Source organism: Pteropus medius, unplaced genomic scaffold (assembly GCF_902729225.1).
Source record: "Pteropus medius unplaced genomic scaffold, Ma_sr-lr_union100, whole genome shotgun sequence".
Classification (NCBI taxonomy): Eukaryota; Metazoa; Chordata; class Mammalia; order Chiroptera; family Pteropodidae; genus Pteropus; species Pteropus medius.
Genome location: NW_024342474.1, coordinates 11,612,571 through 11,632,243, shown reverse-complemented (window position 1 = coordinate 11,632,243; position 19,673 = coordinate 11,612,571). Strand labels below are relative to the sequence as shown.

The following is a 19,673-nucleotide window of genomic DNA, read 5'->3' as shown; positions in this document are numbered from 1 at the left end:
TCTACACAGAGAAATGGAGATGGGGAATTTAAATCATTGGGTAAGGTTCCCCAAATACAGCAGTGTTGGGGCCAGGTAAAAAGCCAGATCTCCAGGGATTTTCATTATATTTTTTTTCAGAATGTCTCAGAAAGGTTCTATAAGCAGGGGAGAATCTTAGGAAGTACTCCATAGTATTAGAAGAGGAAGTATGAGTAGTATGAAGATGCATTTCATGAAAATCCCATCTTAGGTTTAGATTGACATTAGATGTTAGGGAGCAAGGGATAATCTAGTTGTTGAAAATAAAATATCAATCCTCCCAGCTGTCTTTTTATCAGCTGGCCCATCCTGTTTCTGGAAATGAGACAATTTTATGAAGTTGACATATATAGATTTTTTTAACTTATCTGTATAAACTATTATTTGTTTTAATCAAATAGCCATTTAGAGATTAGCTTTAAAAAATCAGGGATTATACAAGACTGTTGCATACCAGTTTAGGCTAAATTGCTAATATCATTTAAAAAATTACATATGCTTCTAACTGATTGAGCGATTGATTCTTTAGTTTCCATTAATCTGAATCAATAGTCTCCCACAAAAATCCTATTTATGAATGGCAACTAACATTTGTATTTATAAAATACATTTGCATTTTATATTATATTTATATATTTATATTATAAAATACATTTGTATTTTAAAGGTCTCCATGGGGAGAGATATTGATGAGCCACAAAGGTGGCACAGATTTTGCTTTGATGAGTAGTCAAATGTCATCGATGGCCTCAGAATCAATGATGGGGACTGCTGCCAAGGCAGTTCTGATGCCTTTCTCACCTGGGGCAGGTGAGCACTGCACAGAGTGAAGGGCTTTCAGGTCTTCCTCAAAGTCAAACAGGAAATCTTCAAGATCACGCTCATCTGCAGGATTGAGAAGTCCTGGAATGATTAATGCCATCTCTCTTTCTGGGGGACCAATCCCAGAGAGGAGGGTCCTGACTTGCCCTCGGGACACGAAGTGTCACGAAGGGAACCAAAGGTCAGACATCCTGCTCCTTCCTGGCCTCAGGCTTTCTTGCGAGTCTATTATAAAGTTGTCTTTGGATGTTCTACTCAAGCTACTATATGACATCATATTCCAGTAGCATTGGGGGAAAGGGACAGTAACCCCCGACTCCTCGTCAGAATATCTAAGCTCTCTGATTCTGTTCTTGTTCCCTGGAGCTCACAATGGCCCCAAGTTGCACTGTCTATGCAATTAGAGAGAGGAGAGGCTGTGGGCCTCTCTATTCAATGGAAGAATCACTTTATCCAGTTTCCTAACACTTAGATAGCTATAGTGCAAATGTTCGGGCTGTGTTCTCCAAGCACAAGAGGGAGAATCAGATATAGTAAGTGTCAGTCTTTTCTGGGGAACTAAGCTTAACAGAGGGCGAATTGTGTAACTGCTTGGTGCTTGGTTTAGTTATTTATGAAATAGGAGTTTTGTGATCTAATACACTTCCTCAAAGATGCTGATTTTATTGGTCTGTTATGGGACTTGGGCATTTCTTAAATACTTGGGTATTTCTTAAATTCTTCCGTGTGATTCCAATATATGGCCCAGTGTTGAGAAGCACTGTCCTTGAAAATAAACTTCATGAAGAACCTTGTCTCTCTTGTTCATGTTGTACCTCTAGGGCCTAGAACAGTGCCTGGTACTCTAACTGTTGTTCTGGAGCAAAAACTAAAGCAAGAACAAGAGTAAGACACATGCCATAGCCTAAAACAAAGAAGCCAAGGACCAAAATATGAGCTGCTTAAACTGATGTGTGTGCAGGAAGAAATTTGTTAAGGTAATGTGAAGACAGACTGAATCATACTTGCTTGGGGATCAACAAATCATTAAGGCCCAAAGGAAGACAAGCCAGTCTGTTTAGACTCTGTGCGAACATGCAAGGTTGGCAGAGAAAGGAAAATGGGGGCTGCCCAGAGCACCTCCTCATTACCACAGGTGTGGTTTGAAGTACATTGCTGTCCATTTAAGTAAGGTCTTACTTCAAGAAAAGCCAAGTGCTTTGCAGACATTATCTCATTCCACCTTCCTGACATATAACCCTGTGGAGGGTAGGAGGGGAGAATATTTTGGAATTAGTTGGATAAGTGGTTAGATTCTTAAGCCCTCTTGCTGAAATATGGAGCCATCTAAAATGCCTGTATCCTCTACATAAGAATAAAAAAGGACTTTTTATCTTCTGGAGAAAAAAAGATAAGAATAAAAATGTATTTTGTCATCTGGAGAAAAGAGCTTGGAAACATATTCGAAAAAGGTATCTACAGAGACGAAGCCCTTTAAAAAGTTTATGGAAATATTGATATCAATATTACTAGTTACCCCTAGGGACAATATATACTAAGGGGGAATCTAATTATAAATATAAGTATTAAAAATGCACTTACAGAAAAGATGAAGTTTTAGAATGAATCCCAAAGGAACTTTCTCTTTCTCTGGGAATCCTTAAAAAGTGGGATAGATTCCCAGTTTGTTGGGATGGTTTTACAGGGGCTTGTCTAGAGTTCAGACGATTTGTTTGGTAACTTTTCAAGACTCTTCCAGATACAACTTCATCACTGTGACATAGCTGGTCTTACCTTGAACTTGAAATATTCCAGCATCTTTCTTATAAAGGTCATCTGTACTGCTGTTGTCCCCTTTATTCCATTGATTAGAAATTTTATACACATTCTCACACACTCCAAACGCACAGCATTGGTAAGCATAAGGCATTTCTATAACCCTTTAAATGAAGAAAACCAAAGAAAAAACATATGCTTAAAGAAGTTGGCTGTTAAATAGAGTGTTCATCTTTCAACCAACAACTCCGCCTTTGGATTTTAGCCTTAATAAATAATTTGAAATATTAACTATATGCATAAAGATGTTCATTACAGTGCTATTTATAATAACCAAGTTATTAAAATTATTGCTATGAAATTTTGATAATTACTAAGGTTGAATGATGGATGTATTATTTTCTCTACTTTTGTGTTTGAAAATTTCTATAATAAAAAGTTTAAAAAAATGATGGCCAGGAAAATTGTAGCACCATTAAAAAATGCTTATGGTATGACACAATGTTAAGTGACAAAAACATGATGAAAGTTTGTATGCATACTATGAGTCTAACAATTAAAAATACATTGGAAACAAAATATGGAAGGAAATAACATAATCAATTGTTTAGGGGGTATTTTTAGACTTTTTTTTTCTCTCTGCTTTCCAAACTCTCTTTTGTGGTTACAATTATTTTAAAAGTATGTAAAAAGTACTTTGATTTAAAAAAATATATATGTACTCTTTCAAGGGACTTCTTTACTGATAATAAGCATAACAGGTTTTATAGAGCATTACTTCCTCAAACAAATATTAATTTAGTACATCTCATTAGAACATATACACAAGCTAGATGAATTTAAAAATGTAAACAGGACTACGCTAATGTTATAATGTTATTTAATTACATGTCCTAGTTTACATCCCATGGATCAATGGTTTCCAAACTCTTTCCATGAACTCAATGATTCCGGGAGGCATCCTTGAGAAAGAAAGGAAGTGTGGTCAGGAAGACCCGTTCCCCCACTTCAGGGCTTGTCCTAACAGTTCCCCAAGGGTGGGAGACTTGAGGGTATGAAATGCAATTCAAAAGAGTCCCATGACCTCATAAATTTTGAAAACCACTCTAACACGTCTATTATTTCACATGACCACAAATGTATCTTATTAGTTTTAATGACAAACTCACTTGAGTTCTGGAAAGTTTTCAGATGATATCAAGCTCTGTAAGGCATGATTTCCTGTTAATTTTAAGTGAGTTAAACCATGTAACCCAGTTACAGGAAAAGACGACAGGCGGTTGGACGACAGGTCCCTGCAAAACATCAAACGACGATTGGCTTTTAGTCTGTGTTAGCATAAAACATTTATGTTAAAAAAGCAACCAAAAGATTATTAACTGTTCCATAAAAACTTCTAAGCAAGGTCCTCACTCTTAGTGATAAAAGTAACCATTTTGGTTTTAGCTCCTGATGCTTATTTCTATTTACAATCAAGATCACAGGGGTAAAAATGTTTTAATTGAATCCAAGTTATATTTTCTATAGTCAGCTTACTTTTTCCAGGTGGGGATATCTAAAATCAAGTGACAGGTGCTATGTCTAATTTGAAAAGTGATGCTCACTGGATTAAGTTAGGGGCTGAGGAGGAAACGTTGGGAGTTTATTCCCTTCCTTCTCCCCTTAACTACTATCTGACCAATTCCTTCTTTATTAGACAAGGGAGATGGGGAGAAAGAGGAGCAAAAGGCAGAAAGGAAGGAAATAAAAACGGACAGAAGGTTTTCTATTAATCAAGATGGCCAACTATAAAATGAAAGCCCTTTAGAACTGAATTGGCTTCTTATTCCAGTCCACCTGATTGCTCAGCAAAAATGGAAAATTTCACCTCAATAACAAGAACCAGCTGTCACCCAGCTCTTCAGTTATCCACATAAGGGCCCCATGGCCTTGGAGAGCAGTGGGGTTCCTTTCTGGTCTGATACAGCTCTAGTGTGGGGAACGCTGAGGACTGGTCAATCTGTGCACTGAGCTTCTTCAGCAAAACCAACATTTTGATTACTTAGACGGTCCCTAATTATTAAAAGACATGCCATAAATAAGTATTAAAATACTCACAGCTTTTTCAGAGATGGCAAAGTAGAAAATGCTTTGGAATGAATAATGGCAATTTTGTTCCAAGCTAAATTCCTATTTTTAAAAAAAGGCAAATGAGAGAATTATGTAAAAAAAGAAGACCGTGTGAAGTTTTACCATATATATATTCATTCTTCCAACAAAATTTAATTTCCATTCAGGAAAGGAAAAATTAACTTATCAAATCATCCTTCATATAAAGTTATTAATAGTATCAAATGATTATGGAGAGAACTTTAAAGTAACCATGTTTAAATCTATCAAGAAAAATCATTCAGGTGGATATTTTAGTTTTTACTCTCTTGCTAAGAAGTTGACTTTAATTTGGTTGTAAAATTTTATTAAGACATTTCTAAGATGAGTGGGGAGAGACAGGAATTTCTGAGCCTCTTCCTCTGACAAGCAAGTACTTTTTATGTCCTTGGATATGTAATGAAACTCAGCAAGAATTTGTCTACATTGCCCATGTATGTCAGGCCTTAAGAGAAACAAATATTTTCAAAAAAAAAAAAATTCCAGTAAAGGAGATAGACATTTAAATTCTTAACTGGGAAATGAATAAAAGAGGGGCTAGCATATGTTAGAAATAAGATCCTTTGGTAACAAAGGAAATCTACAATTTATAGAGAAATAAAATTTCCTCACTCCTCCCCTCCACAGACATATATATATATTGAAGTGCAGATACTTTCACAGGAGTAGGAATTTCCACATTTAAAAAAAGGAGCAATGAACTTAAAATTTGTATTTTTTCAAATGTCCCACTAATAAGGGTAACTAAAGGGTAGATATCTGAATAAATTGAAAATGATCACAGCCAACTTTTCTCTAGCACAGATAAGTAATTTATTTATGATATCTGCATCCCCTGAGTTACCTGGGAAAAATGGTATTCACACAATATTTATTTTCTCATTTGAGAGGCTTCCTTAAAGTGGGGGAAACTGGAAGAAGCCTTTTTATTTTGCCCCTTTCCATCCCAGACCAGAAGAAAATTCCAGCTGCAACGAAGAAGAAATGGCATGGAAGGAGTGGGAAACTACAGATGGCAGTTGGAATGAGGTGAAGAGACTGTCTTCCACCGAGGTGCTCATACAATATGCGTCCAGTGAGGGAGGCAAGTCATACCATCTGTCAAAGTCTCCCTGGCAGCTTTAAGTAGAACATCAGTGCCCCGGTGAGCTTCACAGAGCAGAATATCAGGAACATAGGCCAAGTTCTGCCTTATAGAGATGTGACTGGGTTTTTATGTAAATATGGGAGAATATATATGTTCAAAGGACTGTAATTCTATTATTATTGGTGAGTCCGTGTGCTGGATCATCCCAGTGTGCCTGCAGGAGCTCCACTCTCTGGCCCTGTTCTGTGTTTGGGGCTGGCCCTGTAGGCTGCATCCCCAGCCTGCCCCGCTGTTTCCTGTTAGAGTCCCAGAGGAAGCCCCTGGAGAAGAGGGAATGTGGGCACTTGCACTGTTCTCCTCTGTTTTGGAATCTTGTCTCTGGCAGCAACTGCACACTTTCTCAACCACGTAGCCCCTCTCTGTGCCTCAGCTCTTCATGGGTTTTGGAAACGCCATTTCTTCCCTGTGTTTCTGCAGCCCAGTCTTGGTCATGCTGTTGGGTTCCGCACACTCATCCCTTGCTTGCTCTCTGCCAACACCTATGTAAGTGTCTCTTAATTCGAACCATCTGGGGTGAATTCTGTCTCCTGTTAGGACCTCAAAGATATACTCTAAAAGAATATATACTCATTCTAATGAGAATAACAACAACAACAACAGCCACAGTAATAATACTGTTGCATATTTACTATGTATCGGGAATGGTTATAAGGTCTTTTATTTACATGTATTAAATCATAAATCTCAAAACAACCTTAAGAGATAGGAATTATCATTAGTTCCATTTTATTGGTGAGGAACGAAGCACAGAGTATAAGCGACTTGCTCAAAGTCACAGAGTAAACTCAGGAGCCGGGATTCAAACCCAAGCAGACTGACTTGAGAGTCCCTGATCTTTTGCTCAGAACATGTTTGGAATTCTTAATAAGAGAGCCACTACACTAGACCCTGGGGATAAGAAGATGAAAAAGTTCTTGTTTTCAGGTAGAGCAGTGCTGTGTGTTGAGACCTGCAGCAGAGAATGTGCAAAGCACCTCAGAGCGGAGTGGGCTCCCAGACAGGTGATCATGTTCTCATGGGATGGACCGGGGCAAGTGTAGAGTAGGGAGGAATCCACCGGGCTGCAAGGCCAGGAGAAACAGCATCTCTGTGTCAGGGGACTGGGAACATGTGGGTGAGAGTGTGTTCCAGGAGATTGGGATCAGATTTTAAAGGGTGGTGTTGGGAAGTTTGGTCTTGATCTTGAAGACAATAGCAGAATAATGTTTTTGTTTGTTTGTTTGTTTGTTTGTTTGTTTTTGAAGCAGAAAAGTAACATGATTCGATTTCCACTCAAGAAAGAATCCCTCAGGAGATTAAAAAATGGTGTAGACGATAGAGGCTCTATTCATCTCTCTGGTGACCAAATGAAAGTTGTGATGGAAACAAGGAGAAGCAGCAAGGAAAAATTGCCTGAGATCTAGAGGAACAAGCCATACAACTAGGGAGAAGTCCAAGAAAACACCCTGCAAGAGCAGAAGGTAGGACAGGGTGAGGACGCGGGGCTGCCGGGCCTCAAGCGGCTGAGTGAGACAGAGACCGAAGCAGCGGCAGATGCCTCTTAAAGGGACTGCGGATCTTCGCGGTGATGGACCTGCTCGCTCTGAGCACCAGTGCTGATTCGGCTGCATGCAAGGGCCACCAGGGATTTACAGGGAGACATTGTCAGAGTGAAGGCTTAGGCGAGACTCAGTGGGTACAGAAGTGTCGGCAGTATCCATTGTTCCCTGTTTAGCCCTCCCCGCTACCAGTGTGCTGGACACTGCACCGCCATAGCCGTGATGTCATCAAACTGGATAACAGAGGTTGGTCCATCCAGAGGATTCCCTGAAACCCCACCGTCCCCAACTCAGACCCCACCCAAGCCATATCCAAGTGTATCCTCAGCGAGTCTGGTGCTCCTTGCTGGATTCACACTGGTGGAGGCAGCTGGCCTCGGTTTCTGGTGTGGCCTTCTGAGGCAACTATAAGCACAACATCTGTGGATTGCTTGCTGAATCTTAACAGGTAGCCCCGGAGGGGCAGAGGTTTGGGCTAAGTTAGGCCTGCAGCTGAACTCCTCTCAGGACTGTGCCACTGGACAGACACCTACTTCACAAATCCACACTAATAAGACCGAGAGATTTAGGGATTTTGCTTAGTACATAGAAACAGACACAGAAAGGCAGCCAAAATGGGAAGACAAAGAAGCAGAAACCATACGAGAGAAGAGAACAGAGATCCAGATAGAATGGAATCAAGTAATCTGATAGATGCAGAGTTCAAAACATTAGTTATAAAGACGCTCAATGAACTTTTGGAAAATGTAGATAAATTCAGTGAGAACTTCAACAAAGAGATAAAAAACATAAAAATGGAAATGGAAATTATCAAAGAAAACCACTCTGAAATGAAGAACACATTATCTGAGATGAGCAGTATATTAAATGGAATAAACAAAACAATAAACAAAGTGAATAAAGAAGAGGGTCAAATGCCCTATCTAGAGGACAGGAAAGCCAATCAGGGCACTCAATCAGAATGGCAAGAAAAAAGATGCCAAGACTATAAAAATAATTTAAGGAGGATATGGGACACTATTAAGGCTCAAAATATTCATCTGATGGGCGTAAGTGAAGAAAATGTTGAATAGCTGTTTGAAGAAATAATGATGGAAAACTTCCCTAACCTGGTAAAGGAAATGGACGTAAACCCCAGAAAGCTCAGAGAATTCCAAAAATCAGGGGTCCAAAGAGGCCCACACCAAGACACATCATAATTAAAATGCCAAAGTTTAAATACAAAGAAAGAATATTAAAAGCAGCAAGAGAAAAACAAATAATTACCCGTAAGGGAATACCCGTAAGACTGGCAGCTGATTTCTCAAAAGAAACAATGCAGGACAGAAGGGCTTGGCAAAAAATATTCAACAGGATGAAGACCCAGGATATACAACCAAGAATAATTTATCCAGCAAAGCTATCATTTAGAGTTGAAGGACGGATAAAGAGCTTCCTAGACAAAAATAAGCTGAAGGAATTTATCACCACCAAGCCAGTATTACAGGAAATGTTGGAAGGACTTCTTTAAGAAGAAAAAACATGTATCAAAAACAGGAATAAAGAATAACTACAGGAATAAAAAAAGTAACAACTACATTCCTATCAATAAGTACCTTAAATGGAAAAGAATTAAGTGCTTCAACCAAAAGAGAGTGGTTGAAAGGATAAGAAAACAAGACCCTTACATATGAAAAGGAAGGGGAGAAGGGGATGGAAAAAGATATTTCTTTGTTGGACCTAGAAGGTATTTAAGTCAGACAGATTTCACTTATATGCGGAATCTAAGGAATAAAAAGAACAAACTAATCAAAAACAGACTCACAAATATAGTGGACAGTTTGGTGTCAGACAGAGGGGAGGGGGATTTGAGGGGCTGGGAGAATGGTGTGAAGGGCTAAAGAAGTACAAATTAGTAGCTGATGGATATTTATGGGAATGGGGAACACGGCATAGGGAATGCAGTTAGCATTAATATGTTGGCTAGGTGGAGGGTCAGGAGAGGGAGGGTGCAATTGGGGGGATCGTTTTATGAAATATATAGATGTCTAACCAATGAACTGTATACTTGAAACTAAATAAAAAATAATTTAAAAAAAGAAAAAGGAAGAAAGAATCTCTTTGGAGAATGAGATGAATGGTTAGTAATTGATGGTGGAAAGACTGGTGAGGATGATATGTTAATCCAGGGGAATGATTCTATGTGCCTGTGGAAGAAGAGTGGATGAAACAGAGTTCACAGAGTTTGATGAGTGACGGCACGTGAGCTCTAAGGAGGAGGAGAAATTCAGGGGACTCAAACCTATAGCCTTCAGAATCTGTGTAACATTCTTTTGGTATCTTTAAAGGTCAGTCTTTTGTTTCTTTTGTATTTGTGTATATAAATATATATATTTATTTATAAAAATATATTTTTTGGTGAGAATATTTGAGTTCTACTCGTTTAGCAAATTTCTATGTTATAAAAAATATTATCAACTTATCTTTTTAAAAAGAACTGACTTTTGGAAACAGACGGAACTTCAACCTGGTGAATAAGGTAGGTAATAAAAGTAGGTAAGATATTTTTGTTTTACATTTATTTAAAAAAGTAAAAGAACTTCATAAGCTGATTTAGCCCAAAAGTAAGGAAAAGGCAACACAATTAAATTCAGAACAATATAGTTTTCAAAGTAAATTTTTGGGAGAAGGTGATTCTTAAAGATGAATTTAAAATGTTTTGAGGAATGGCATCATTTTATGAAGGTATAGTCTCTTAAGTGTTAAGAACAACTTTAGGAAAGAAAGGTTTTTAATAATATACATTATATATTGTCATCATTTATCAAATTTACATTGCAATCCAGTTTCAGGATGGAAAAATTTTAACTATCACTCCCCAAAATCTATTACTGGTTTTTTTTTTTTGAATTTATGGTTAATATATATATATATATATGAATTTTTTCAAACATAAAATGTAATTAAATGTTTACAGATCTTGGCCGTCTGAGCAACAGAAGCATTTTTCAAAGACAATTGTGCTCAAACTTTAATGTACTTGTTAAAATGCAGATTCTCATGCCCCACTCCAGAGATTCAAACTCTCGAGGCAGGTGAAGGCCTGGAATCTGCATTTTTACAGTCACCCCCGCCCCACCCAGTTTCTTAAACACTTTTAGACACATGTTGAAAAACTGTTTAACTGTGGAAAAAAACAAACAAACAGGCAGAAAGATTTGTGTGGTCATCTCATTTGTATGCAGAATGATCCCTGACAAGTCCAGGCTACTAACAGAAACACATTTTGTTGGCCAACAGTGTGCAACAGTGTGGCCTCTTTCCTCTTTATCAAAGTTTCATGTCTGCTGACTGGCAGAGAGCAGATTACAAATTTACCACTTTTGAATTTATTTCTGGAAAGGATCACGAGCAAAATACTTGCCTTTTCATTGCGAATATATTCACAAAGGCCCAACAATACACATATACAGTGAAAAGGAAATATCAGGTGAAAACCCAAAAGAGAAAGAAATTGCTCTGTGGTGGGGAAGGTGCTGGGGGTGGTACTTACAGAGATTGGAGGCTGAGCAACTGCTGGAAAGTATCAACTTTAATTTCATAGATTTCATTGTGTCGCAGGTCTCTGAAATGACAGATTTCCGAAGATTTATTATTTCAAAGTCACTGGTTTCAAAGATTAGTCTTCAGAGAATTTTTACAGTGGGATTACCTGCCCTCAATCAAAGGAACACATAAAGTGTGACTAGCAAGTGATTGTTTAAAAAAACCTTTTTGTTTAAAAAAGAACATTACAAGGTACACGACGTAAGTATTGCCTCTCTTTCAAAGCAGCTAATTCCTTCGGGTGAATATAAAACTATATTCCAAATGCCATCATCATTCAAACACCTTGAGGATGCCTCTCCTGGTTCTGCCTTTTGAGTATTCTTTCTTGTATTCTTTAAGGGTCTTCAGGACTTTCAAATCTTTACCTTTCAGAGATGGATTGTTTTCCTCCCTTGATCACCCAATGGCATTCAGAGAAGAATTAAGTGGGAAAGGGTATATGTTTAATATTGTTTTGACCAAAACAAAAGTATGACCATAATACAATTAAGGCTGATGTTTTACAGAGGAGGAAATTCTAGGAGAGGAATTCTAAAATGTTTCATGAGTAAGTAGCATCAGTGGCACCTCAAAAATGGCCAATTTGGCACCTCTTCTAAAGATGACTATTGTGAAACAAACATACCAACGAACTCAAGTCCTCCATATGAAAAAATAACACAACTCACTGGATATGTAAGTTCAGAAAAATTCCAAAGCTCAAACAAACCTCATTCATTATTATACCAAGTTTAGGAGGAAAAAACCTCAAATACATAATAAATGCTTTACTTATAGTCCAATGCATGGTAAAATAATATTATGCGTAGTTCCCAAATTTATAGCTATTGTATACAGTCACATCTTGTGTGTGTAAGAAGGGAATTCATCGAACGTGTCCCCAGTGAACCAGAGGGTAAGCAAACCAATGACCCTGGAAATGTGAATTGGGGCTCTTGGTTTTTGCTAAGATGACTTAGAGAATCTTATAGACGTACATTTTCTGAAGCTTTTGGCAGACTGAAAAACTGGGTAAATCTTCTAGCAGGTTGTAAGACAGATCTCTGAAAAACAGAAGGTACAAAAGGGAAAATCTGTTACCTATTAATGGTAAGGAAACATGCTTTGCTCTCTTTTCTCCTCCAAGATGATATATCTCCCAAAGGCAGATCCGAATGTTTTCCCAGCCCTGACATGGAGCAGGTAGTCACTGGCATTATTCGATTAAGCGACAGATTCATATGTTTACTGAAATGTAACTGTTATACCTCTTTAATTTATTTAAATAATTTACTTATGAATTTATTTATATTTTGTTAGTGATAATCTACAGTCTTCTAGCTATTATCTTACTGAAATGAGTACAAATTAAATTAAATAATTGTGCCTCTGTTTCTAAGCACTGCTGTGTCTCTACAGCTAAAAGAATCATTGTCGGTTCTTTTCTAATCAACTAAAATAAAAGCTCAAAGACAATTCAAAACATCTCACTAACTTTGAAATCAATCACTACAAGGGGGGAAAATATCTAAGAAAGTCTTCAGCCAAAACTCAACAAATTACAGAATAACAAAAACATCTGGATATATTTAGAGTATAATATAACTAATCTAAAACAAGCCATGGTAATTTGCAGAAAGCTTAAAAAAAAAAAGATGATAGATAAAGTAACATATATATACATTATACATATATGTGTATATATATATACATATATATATACACACATACATAATCTTGTTTTGTGTTTTAGAAGTTATCAGCTAATCAACCAACGCATTTTCATGCTTCAATCTATTCTTAAAACCAGATCACCAGTATGCAACTAAAAAATTGATACTGTTTTCTAAGAGTGTTTTAAATTATTTTATTCTTATAATTGATCACCTTATCCTACATGTATCGAATAAATGAATTTATATAGAAGTACAGTTCATTTACTACACATAAATGGTTCAGAAGCTGTTTTCAAACACAAATTTGTACTTTATACTAGATGTTTGAAAGACCAAACCAAACCAAAACAAAAAAACAAAGCCATACCTCACACTTATATACAAATATACCTGGTTAACGATATGGTATATATTTTTGAAAAGTAGTGAATGAAATAAAATGGACACATATTATCAAAGCTGATAATAATTAGGTTCACTTATCTCCATAGACTTCAAGGAGACAAATCCTTCCAATGTGTCTCTTAGTAGAGGGTACATAAAACCTTCTACATAAAAGCACAGTATCGCCTCCTACCTAACTTCTGCCTAATAACTTTCATGGTTAATGTTGATTAAGCACCATGTTTACAGCTTTATCTGAACTATTTCATTTAATCCTTGTGGTCACCTTATAAGGGAGATACCTGTGATTATCTTTATACAATGTAAAATGACTTGCCTAACATCACCAGCTGGTCACTGGGGAAAGCCACACACAGCCAAGTAATCCCCATGGAGGTGAAGCAGCTTGTGGGGGTGGGGGGGTGGGGCAAAACCATTCATATACAGTGAAATTTCCTCATTGAACAAGTACCCAGTAGGTGATTCAGCCTAAGAGGAGAGCTCTGAGACTTACATTTCTAGAATATAAAATAAATTGTAGTAGAAGTCAGGACTCTGAGTTCTTCTCTCAATTTCAACTAATTTTACTTGGTTGATATGCTGGCTAAAGCATTGATGTCTTTCTCAGTTCTCTCCTTAAATGAGAAGATATCTGCTTTGCTGATCTTACAGGTTCATTGTGAAGAACAAATCAATATTATAGGTTTAAGTGCTTTGAAAATGGCAAGATACTGACATTAAAGTATTTATATTTTTTTCAGGACTTTCTAGTTACAACTTAAGGAAAGAATAATGGTGTAAAGGAAGTGAGAAATAGTATGTCAAGCGCTAACACTGCCTGAGAGTTGTCAATGTTTCAGGTGCACGTAGTAACTCATTTAATTCTTGTGATGATATGCTGATGGAAGTGGCCACATTCCTATGTTATAGATTGGGAAATGGAACCCAGAAGAGGATAAATAACTTGCTCAAGACACTGTACTGCTGTATAGGGAAACTGGACTTGAACCAGAAAAATAGACTCTAGAGCATTTGCTCATAACCAATTTGCCAGTCAGTCAGCCTCCATTTATGCAGTTCTAGACCGGACGGTTTATTATTCACTCTATGATATAGTGGAGATGGATGTGATTTACTTATTTATTTTTTCAGATGTGATTTAAATACTGGCTCTCTACTTATTAATTACAGTATTGTGAAATTCTAGTCATGGAACTGAGCCAGGTTCCTCAAGAAATGAGGATAATTATACCAATTCTGGGTGTGGTAGATAGAATTCTAAGATGGACCCAAGATTTCCATCACCTGGTACATGTAGATTTTTTCTGAATTATTCAATCAAACTGCCCGTATTTGAATTTGGACTCTCCTACTTTCTTGCAGTGTGACCTTGAGAAATGTACTTAACTTCTCTAATTCTCATTTTTCTTATCTGTGCCTATACCTGGGGTGATGTGGGGTAAAGAAGAGGAGACTTGCTCTGTATTCCCTTCCTTCAAACATGAATGCTCTATTCCAAGGCTATCATGTGGTGTTATTGCACCTCCACATCACTGAGCAGCTGAGGTCTGAAGTGATGTAGCAGGCTGGGGATAGGGGAAGGCAGAACTGCCGTGGCAGACATCCCCATTCTTCCACTTAAAATTTGTAGTGCTGCTTGTAGCTCTGCTGCTAGGTAAAGCCTGTTGTGGAATTACAGGCATTCTACTGCCTGGATGTCTATTATGTGAGAACAAAGCCATGGGAAAAGATGAAGTGTCCATTTGTTAAGTCCCAACAATGCTTGAGAGGACAATTACAGGGTTGAATGGGAGTTGAGGAAGAGGGCTGAAAATGGAAGGCCTGAACAAGGCTCTTCAAATTCCTATAAACAGCTTTTTGTAAAACATCGGAAAGGCAGAGAAAAAAAGCTCCACGTCAACAGAAATAACATAAGCAAACTGTTTAACCATTAGATGAAACATTAGAACATGGCACCCACAACTACCCCGGAAGAATGTTTGGTCACCTTTATCAAGGTTTGTGTGGATCTGATAACTTAATTTTTTATTTTGGCATCCATATTGGGCTTTTAATCTTTTATGTTACATTTTTTTTTCTGTCCTGTAAAGCCTTTAGAAGGGGAAATGAAGTTATTTTGGCTTGTTCATATCCATTTTCTGAAAGGAAACATGTGCTAATTGAAACTCTAATGGGAGATCGTTTGGGATTCGGAAACAAAGGGTACACTGCCAGCATTACCAAGGTCATGGCAGAGAGCCATTTCCCTGGCTCAGTGCGGGCAAAGGAGGTCTGACCTCCTGGAGACCTGCAGGGAAAGGACTTTCTCTTCTTTTAAAGCACTATCGAAATAATGTCTGCCACTTCACCCCTAAATGGAAGTTGCCTGTTTACACAACGTTATAGCCTTACTGATACGCACAGCACTTGGAGATTAGGTAACTGATCACACACGGCTTGAGGAAGAGATGAGATCTGTGCTCCAGTTAAAGTCCTGTTGAAACACAAACCAGACATAATTCCTATATTCAGGCATCACACATATTTCGACATATTTTGATTCACTGACATTAAGACTGGTCAGGCTTTAAGGGCAGTGCCTGTTCAGGGCAAAGTCAAGAGCCTACTCAGGTACTCACAGACTCTCCAGGCTCGCAGTTCCCGTTAAATCAGGAAATTCAGTTATTTGTGAGGCACCATTCAAGGTCCTAGAAGGAGGGGTATATGAGTATTATTGGGGGAAGATTCTAGAAAGGGGTAACTTTTATGCTCATTTTCAAAGCACTTCAACTTATAATATTTATTTGGTTTTTATAGCAACCCTACAAAGGGAAAGTGAAATGTAAGAGGAAAACTTACAGTGTTCTTAGTTCAGGTAAATGTTGAAAAGCAGATCTTCCAACAAGCTGGATGGGATTGTCATAGAAATGTCTGAAAAAATGCGAACACCAATGTCAGTATAAGACTTGAATGGCAAATGAAGATCTGTTCAAAATTTCCATACTACATTAAAAATATTTATGTAATTTTGCTTATACTGTATTATACAACATTCCTGATTACTTGGTTTCAGACAAATCTCAAAAGTGTTCTAACTCACATTATAAGACTTTTGGTAAGAAATGCATACTACATAAAATTGAAAATTTCTGACAGCAACGGAGATATGAGTGATAGTTACTAAGGAGAAAAGTAAGTGAACTGTAGCTATTACTTAAAAACCTTCTTCGGCCTCCAACAGCTGTGGGCTATCCACTGAGTGGCAAAAAGGTAATTCAAGGTACTGGCAAATGTATCATTAAAGAAAGATGAAGTTCTATACATCTACATGAAGATTATATCCTCTGGTCAAATCTTATCATAACACATACAAGGGACTCCTCAAATTATTTGAGAGGAAATGAACTATTTTGGGTGTTTTTGCAATGTTAGAATTTTTTTGAATTAACTGTTGCTCTAAAAAGTGAGACAAAACTTAAAAATATTATGTTATACAGGTGTTTTCAATGTGTTAGTATTTGCACTGCCTGGTCAATGGGACCCCATAAATAGTTCTGAGCTGAGACATCTTTCTCATTCAATGGAATTCAACAAATACTATTTGGTGTCTCCTATGCTCAAAGTATGAGGATAGATACTGCAGGTATTGAGAGACTAATCCAGAAAGGAAGGTACCATTGGGTTTCTAACATGTGCCTGGCATTCTGCTAGATGCTGGGGGTTTGAAGAAGAATGACAAAATGTCCCTGTCCTACAGAAGCTTGGAATCAGCTGGGATAAAACAAATAAATAAGATTCTATCACTTTCTAGTTGACAAAGCATTTTCATATCGATAGCTCAACTGATCCACCCAACAACTTAAAGATTCATAGCACAGACACTTAGATACTATTTTCTTATTTTTGGAGGAAGAAACTTAGGCTCAGATACTCTGGCAGGTTCATTACCTCCCAGATCTTCAATTTTCTAATTTGTTAAATTGAGATAATATTACTTAGTTGTAGTGTTTGTGCACGCATTGCAAGAGCTAATGCATGTGTAACATCTGGCACAGTGCCTGGAATATAGTTGTCACCCAACAACTTAAGTCTCCTCTGTACTCCTACCTTCTGACCTCTTCTTTTTCCTTGGATTAAGCAATTGGAAAGAGAAAGAGCTAGAGCTGGAATACAGATTAAAAAAATGAAATTTTCCTCATAATATTACATTATCTCTGATCTACATATATGCTTATATGTCCATAGGTATGTACGCTGGGTAGATAGGATACACGTTTGTATCATAAGGTAGAAATATCACAAATACAAATATCATGAATACGAATATCACAAATACAAATTAGTAGCTATAAGGTTTTCAGAAGAGAGTTCTCTCGTGAGGTCAGGTTTCATGAAGTGTCATTTGAAATGGACCCTGAAACACAGAATTTTAACAAGCATAGTGAGGAGATGCAGTTATAGGAGCGAAGGAAATAAGAGTTTTGTTCTACGAATTTAGCTTAGTCAGTCTGGATTATGGCATAGGATAATTGAGGAGAGCTTTTGTGAACGGGTCAGGTGGATTGGCTTGGGCCATGGTGAAAGGCTGTGAATGTCAGGGTAAGGAGTTTGCATTTAGTATACATAGACAATCCTGAATCTCTGTATGTTTCACAGTAAGAAGGTGACAATATGGATGCCATGCTTCAAGAGAGATGACTGCCAGTGGTGGAGGCAGGGAGAAGAGTCTTAGATTGGTAAAAATCTAGAAGTAATGGCTAACAGAGAGGCTGGTGGCAGTGGGGATGAGAAGTTGTGCATAGGATGGGGACTACAGAGGTAGAAATGAGGCCAGGGTAGCCAGTGGGACACAGGGCACATTCACAAAAACCAGAAACCAGAGGGACATGGATGAGGGTGGCAGTGACAAAAGATGCAAACAGAGGCAGAAGCAAGGGGATGAGAATTTCAGGAAGAAAATAGTCAAAATCAAATAGTGGACAGAAGCTCTAATAAATTTGGGGAGCTGTTACTTCTCCTTGAGCAGTATTAGCATATCAAAAGAGTGATGAAAAAAACCAGTCCTGTGGCTGCTAGGAAAAAGAAGCAAAGGCAGCGCAATTTGCCAACCTCTTACTATGTAAATACTCTCTAATGAGGACTAATGTTTATTGGCAATAAACTTTAATAACCTTAGTTTGCCAACATACTGTCAGAACATTTCAGAAACGATGAATGGTATTTTTTTTTTTTCAGTCGTCAGGGCTAATTAGGACTCCAGCTTATTTGTGACAAATACTACACAGTTCTAGAAAGCCTCTCAATCAAATTGGCACAGGACAAATATCTGCCAAGAAGTGCCCCTAAAGTCACATTCAACAGTTGTCTTTACTCTCCTCCTCTATCTTTCAGACCCCTCACCCATGACCTCAGGCCAATACTATGTCCCAAATGTGACAGCCGTCTTTTAACTAAGAGCCAGTCTAATTCTAATGGATTTTTACCTTCCTATGTATCTACATATGATCAATCTTATGTCTGTGCTATGAAACATAGAATTAATTAAACATTGTAGTTGTAAGTCTATTTTATGCTTTTATGGTACCTAAATCCTCATATACACCTTTCTACAACATATGAACTTTTCTAGAGTTACGACCTAGCTTGTTATTATATAAATGTGGCTCAGTGCTTGGGCTTAACAATGAATGGTTATGGATATAGAGACTTAGCATAAAACAATATTCTCCCTTCCCATTCCCCACTGCTAATTTAGGCTGGAGTCTATTGCTGTAAAGGACTCCTATTTGAATATAATAATTTATATTTCTAGTATACTTGGATTCAAGTTCTGATGACTAGGTGACCTTGACATTGATGCTTTAAAAATCAGTTTTATTCTTTAGAAAATAGAAGCAAAAAAATTTCACAAGATTATTGTGAAGTGAGACAAAGCATCTGAAGATATGAAACATAATGTAATGCATATCGTAGGTCCTAGAAAAAAACTTTTTATGTAATTTTAGCATTCAGCTAAAACCTGGCAGAACAACTTTCTATACACTTTTCTATGTAGAGTCTTACATCGACTAAGACAAAACATAGGCAAATATAGAACATTCATTGTTTTATATTTAAAAGTGCAATACATGTTACATTTCAGGATGAAGAAATCAAAAAGAACTATGGCCACTTACATTGTAATAAGAGACGGGTTGCCTACAAATGCTTTCTCAGGTATTGACTTGATATTGTTGCTATGAAATCCTCTAGAAAGAGAGGAAAAAATACTTTATAGAAAATAATGTGTAGGGTAAAATTATTTAATAGCCTTTCCCCCGACCCTCTGGGCAATAACCAATACATTTAGTAACTAGAGGATAAGGTTAAATTCCTGCATTTTGAAACTTTCGTGTCCTCACTCTCTAACAGAAAAAGAAATCACAATCTGTCATCTTGAAAGAGGAATAAAAATTCTAAAAATAATAATTGTGCTTTATAGAAACATACAATCTAAGGTTATAAATAGAAAATCCATCTGTGAATATCCAATAGATGAGCACCGTTGTCTAACAACCTGAGACAGAGGGGACCATCTTGGGAGAGAGGATTATGATCACTCCTCCTGACCCCATT

The 19,673-nt window shown here is 37.4% G+C and overlaps 1 protein-coding gene across 1 annotated transcript in view; it reads right to left on the bottom strand.

The window, feature by feature from the left end:
• Nucleotides 1-19,673, bottom strand: part of LGR5 (leucine rich repeat containing G protein-coupled receptor 5) — a 113,724-nt gene that overhangs the window by 1,566 nt on the left and 92,485 nt on the right. Inside the window, exons 8-17 of the mRNA XM_039866019.1 lie at nucleotides 19,235-19,306; nucleotides 15,918-15,989; nucleotides 15,698-15,766; nucleotides 15,481-15,552; nucleotides 11,997-12,062; nucleotides 10,964-11,035; nucleotides 4,696-4,767; nucleotides 3,768-3,893; nucleotides 2,617-2,762; nucleotides 823-906 (exon numbers count right to left, since the gene is read on the bottom strand). Of these exons, the coding sequence (XP_039721953.1) occupies nucleotides 823-906; nucleotides 2,617-2,762; nucleotides 3,768-3,893; nucleotides 4,696-4,767; nucleotides 10,964-11,035; nucleotides 11,997-12,062; nucleotides 15,481-15,552; nucleotides 15,698-15,766; nucleotides 15,918-15,989; nucleotides 19,235-19,306 (851 nt within the window). The remainder of the gene's footprint in view (nucleotides 1-822; nucleotides 907-2,616; nucleotides 2,763-3,767; nucleotides 3,894-4,695; nucleotides 4,768-10,963; nucleotides 11,036-11,996; nucleotides 12,063-15,480; nucleotides 15,553-15,697; nucleotides 15,767-15,917; nucleotides 15,990-19,234; nucleotides 19,307-19,673) is intronic.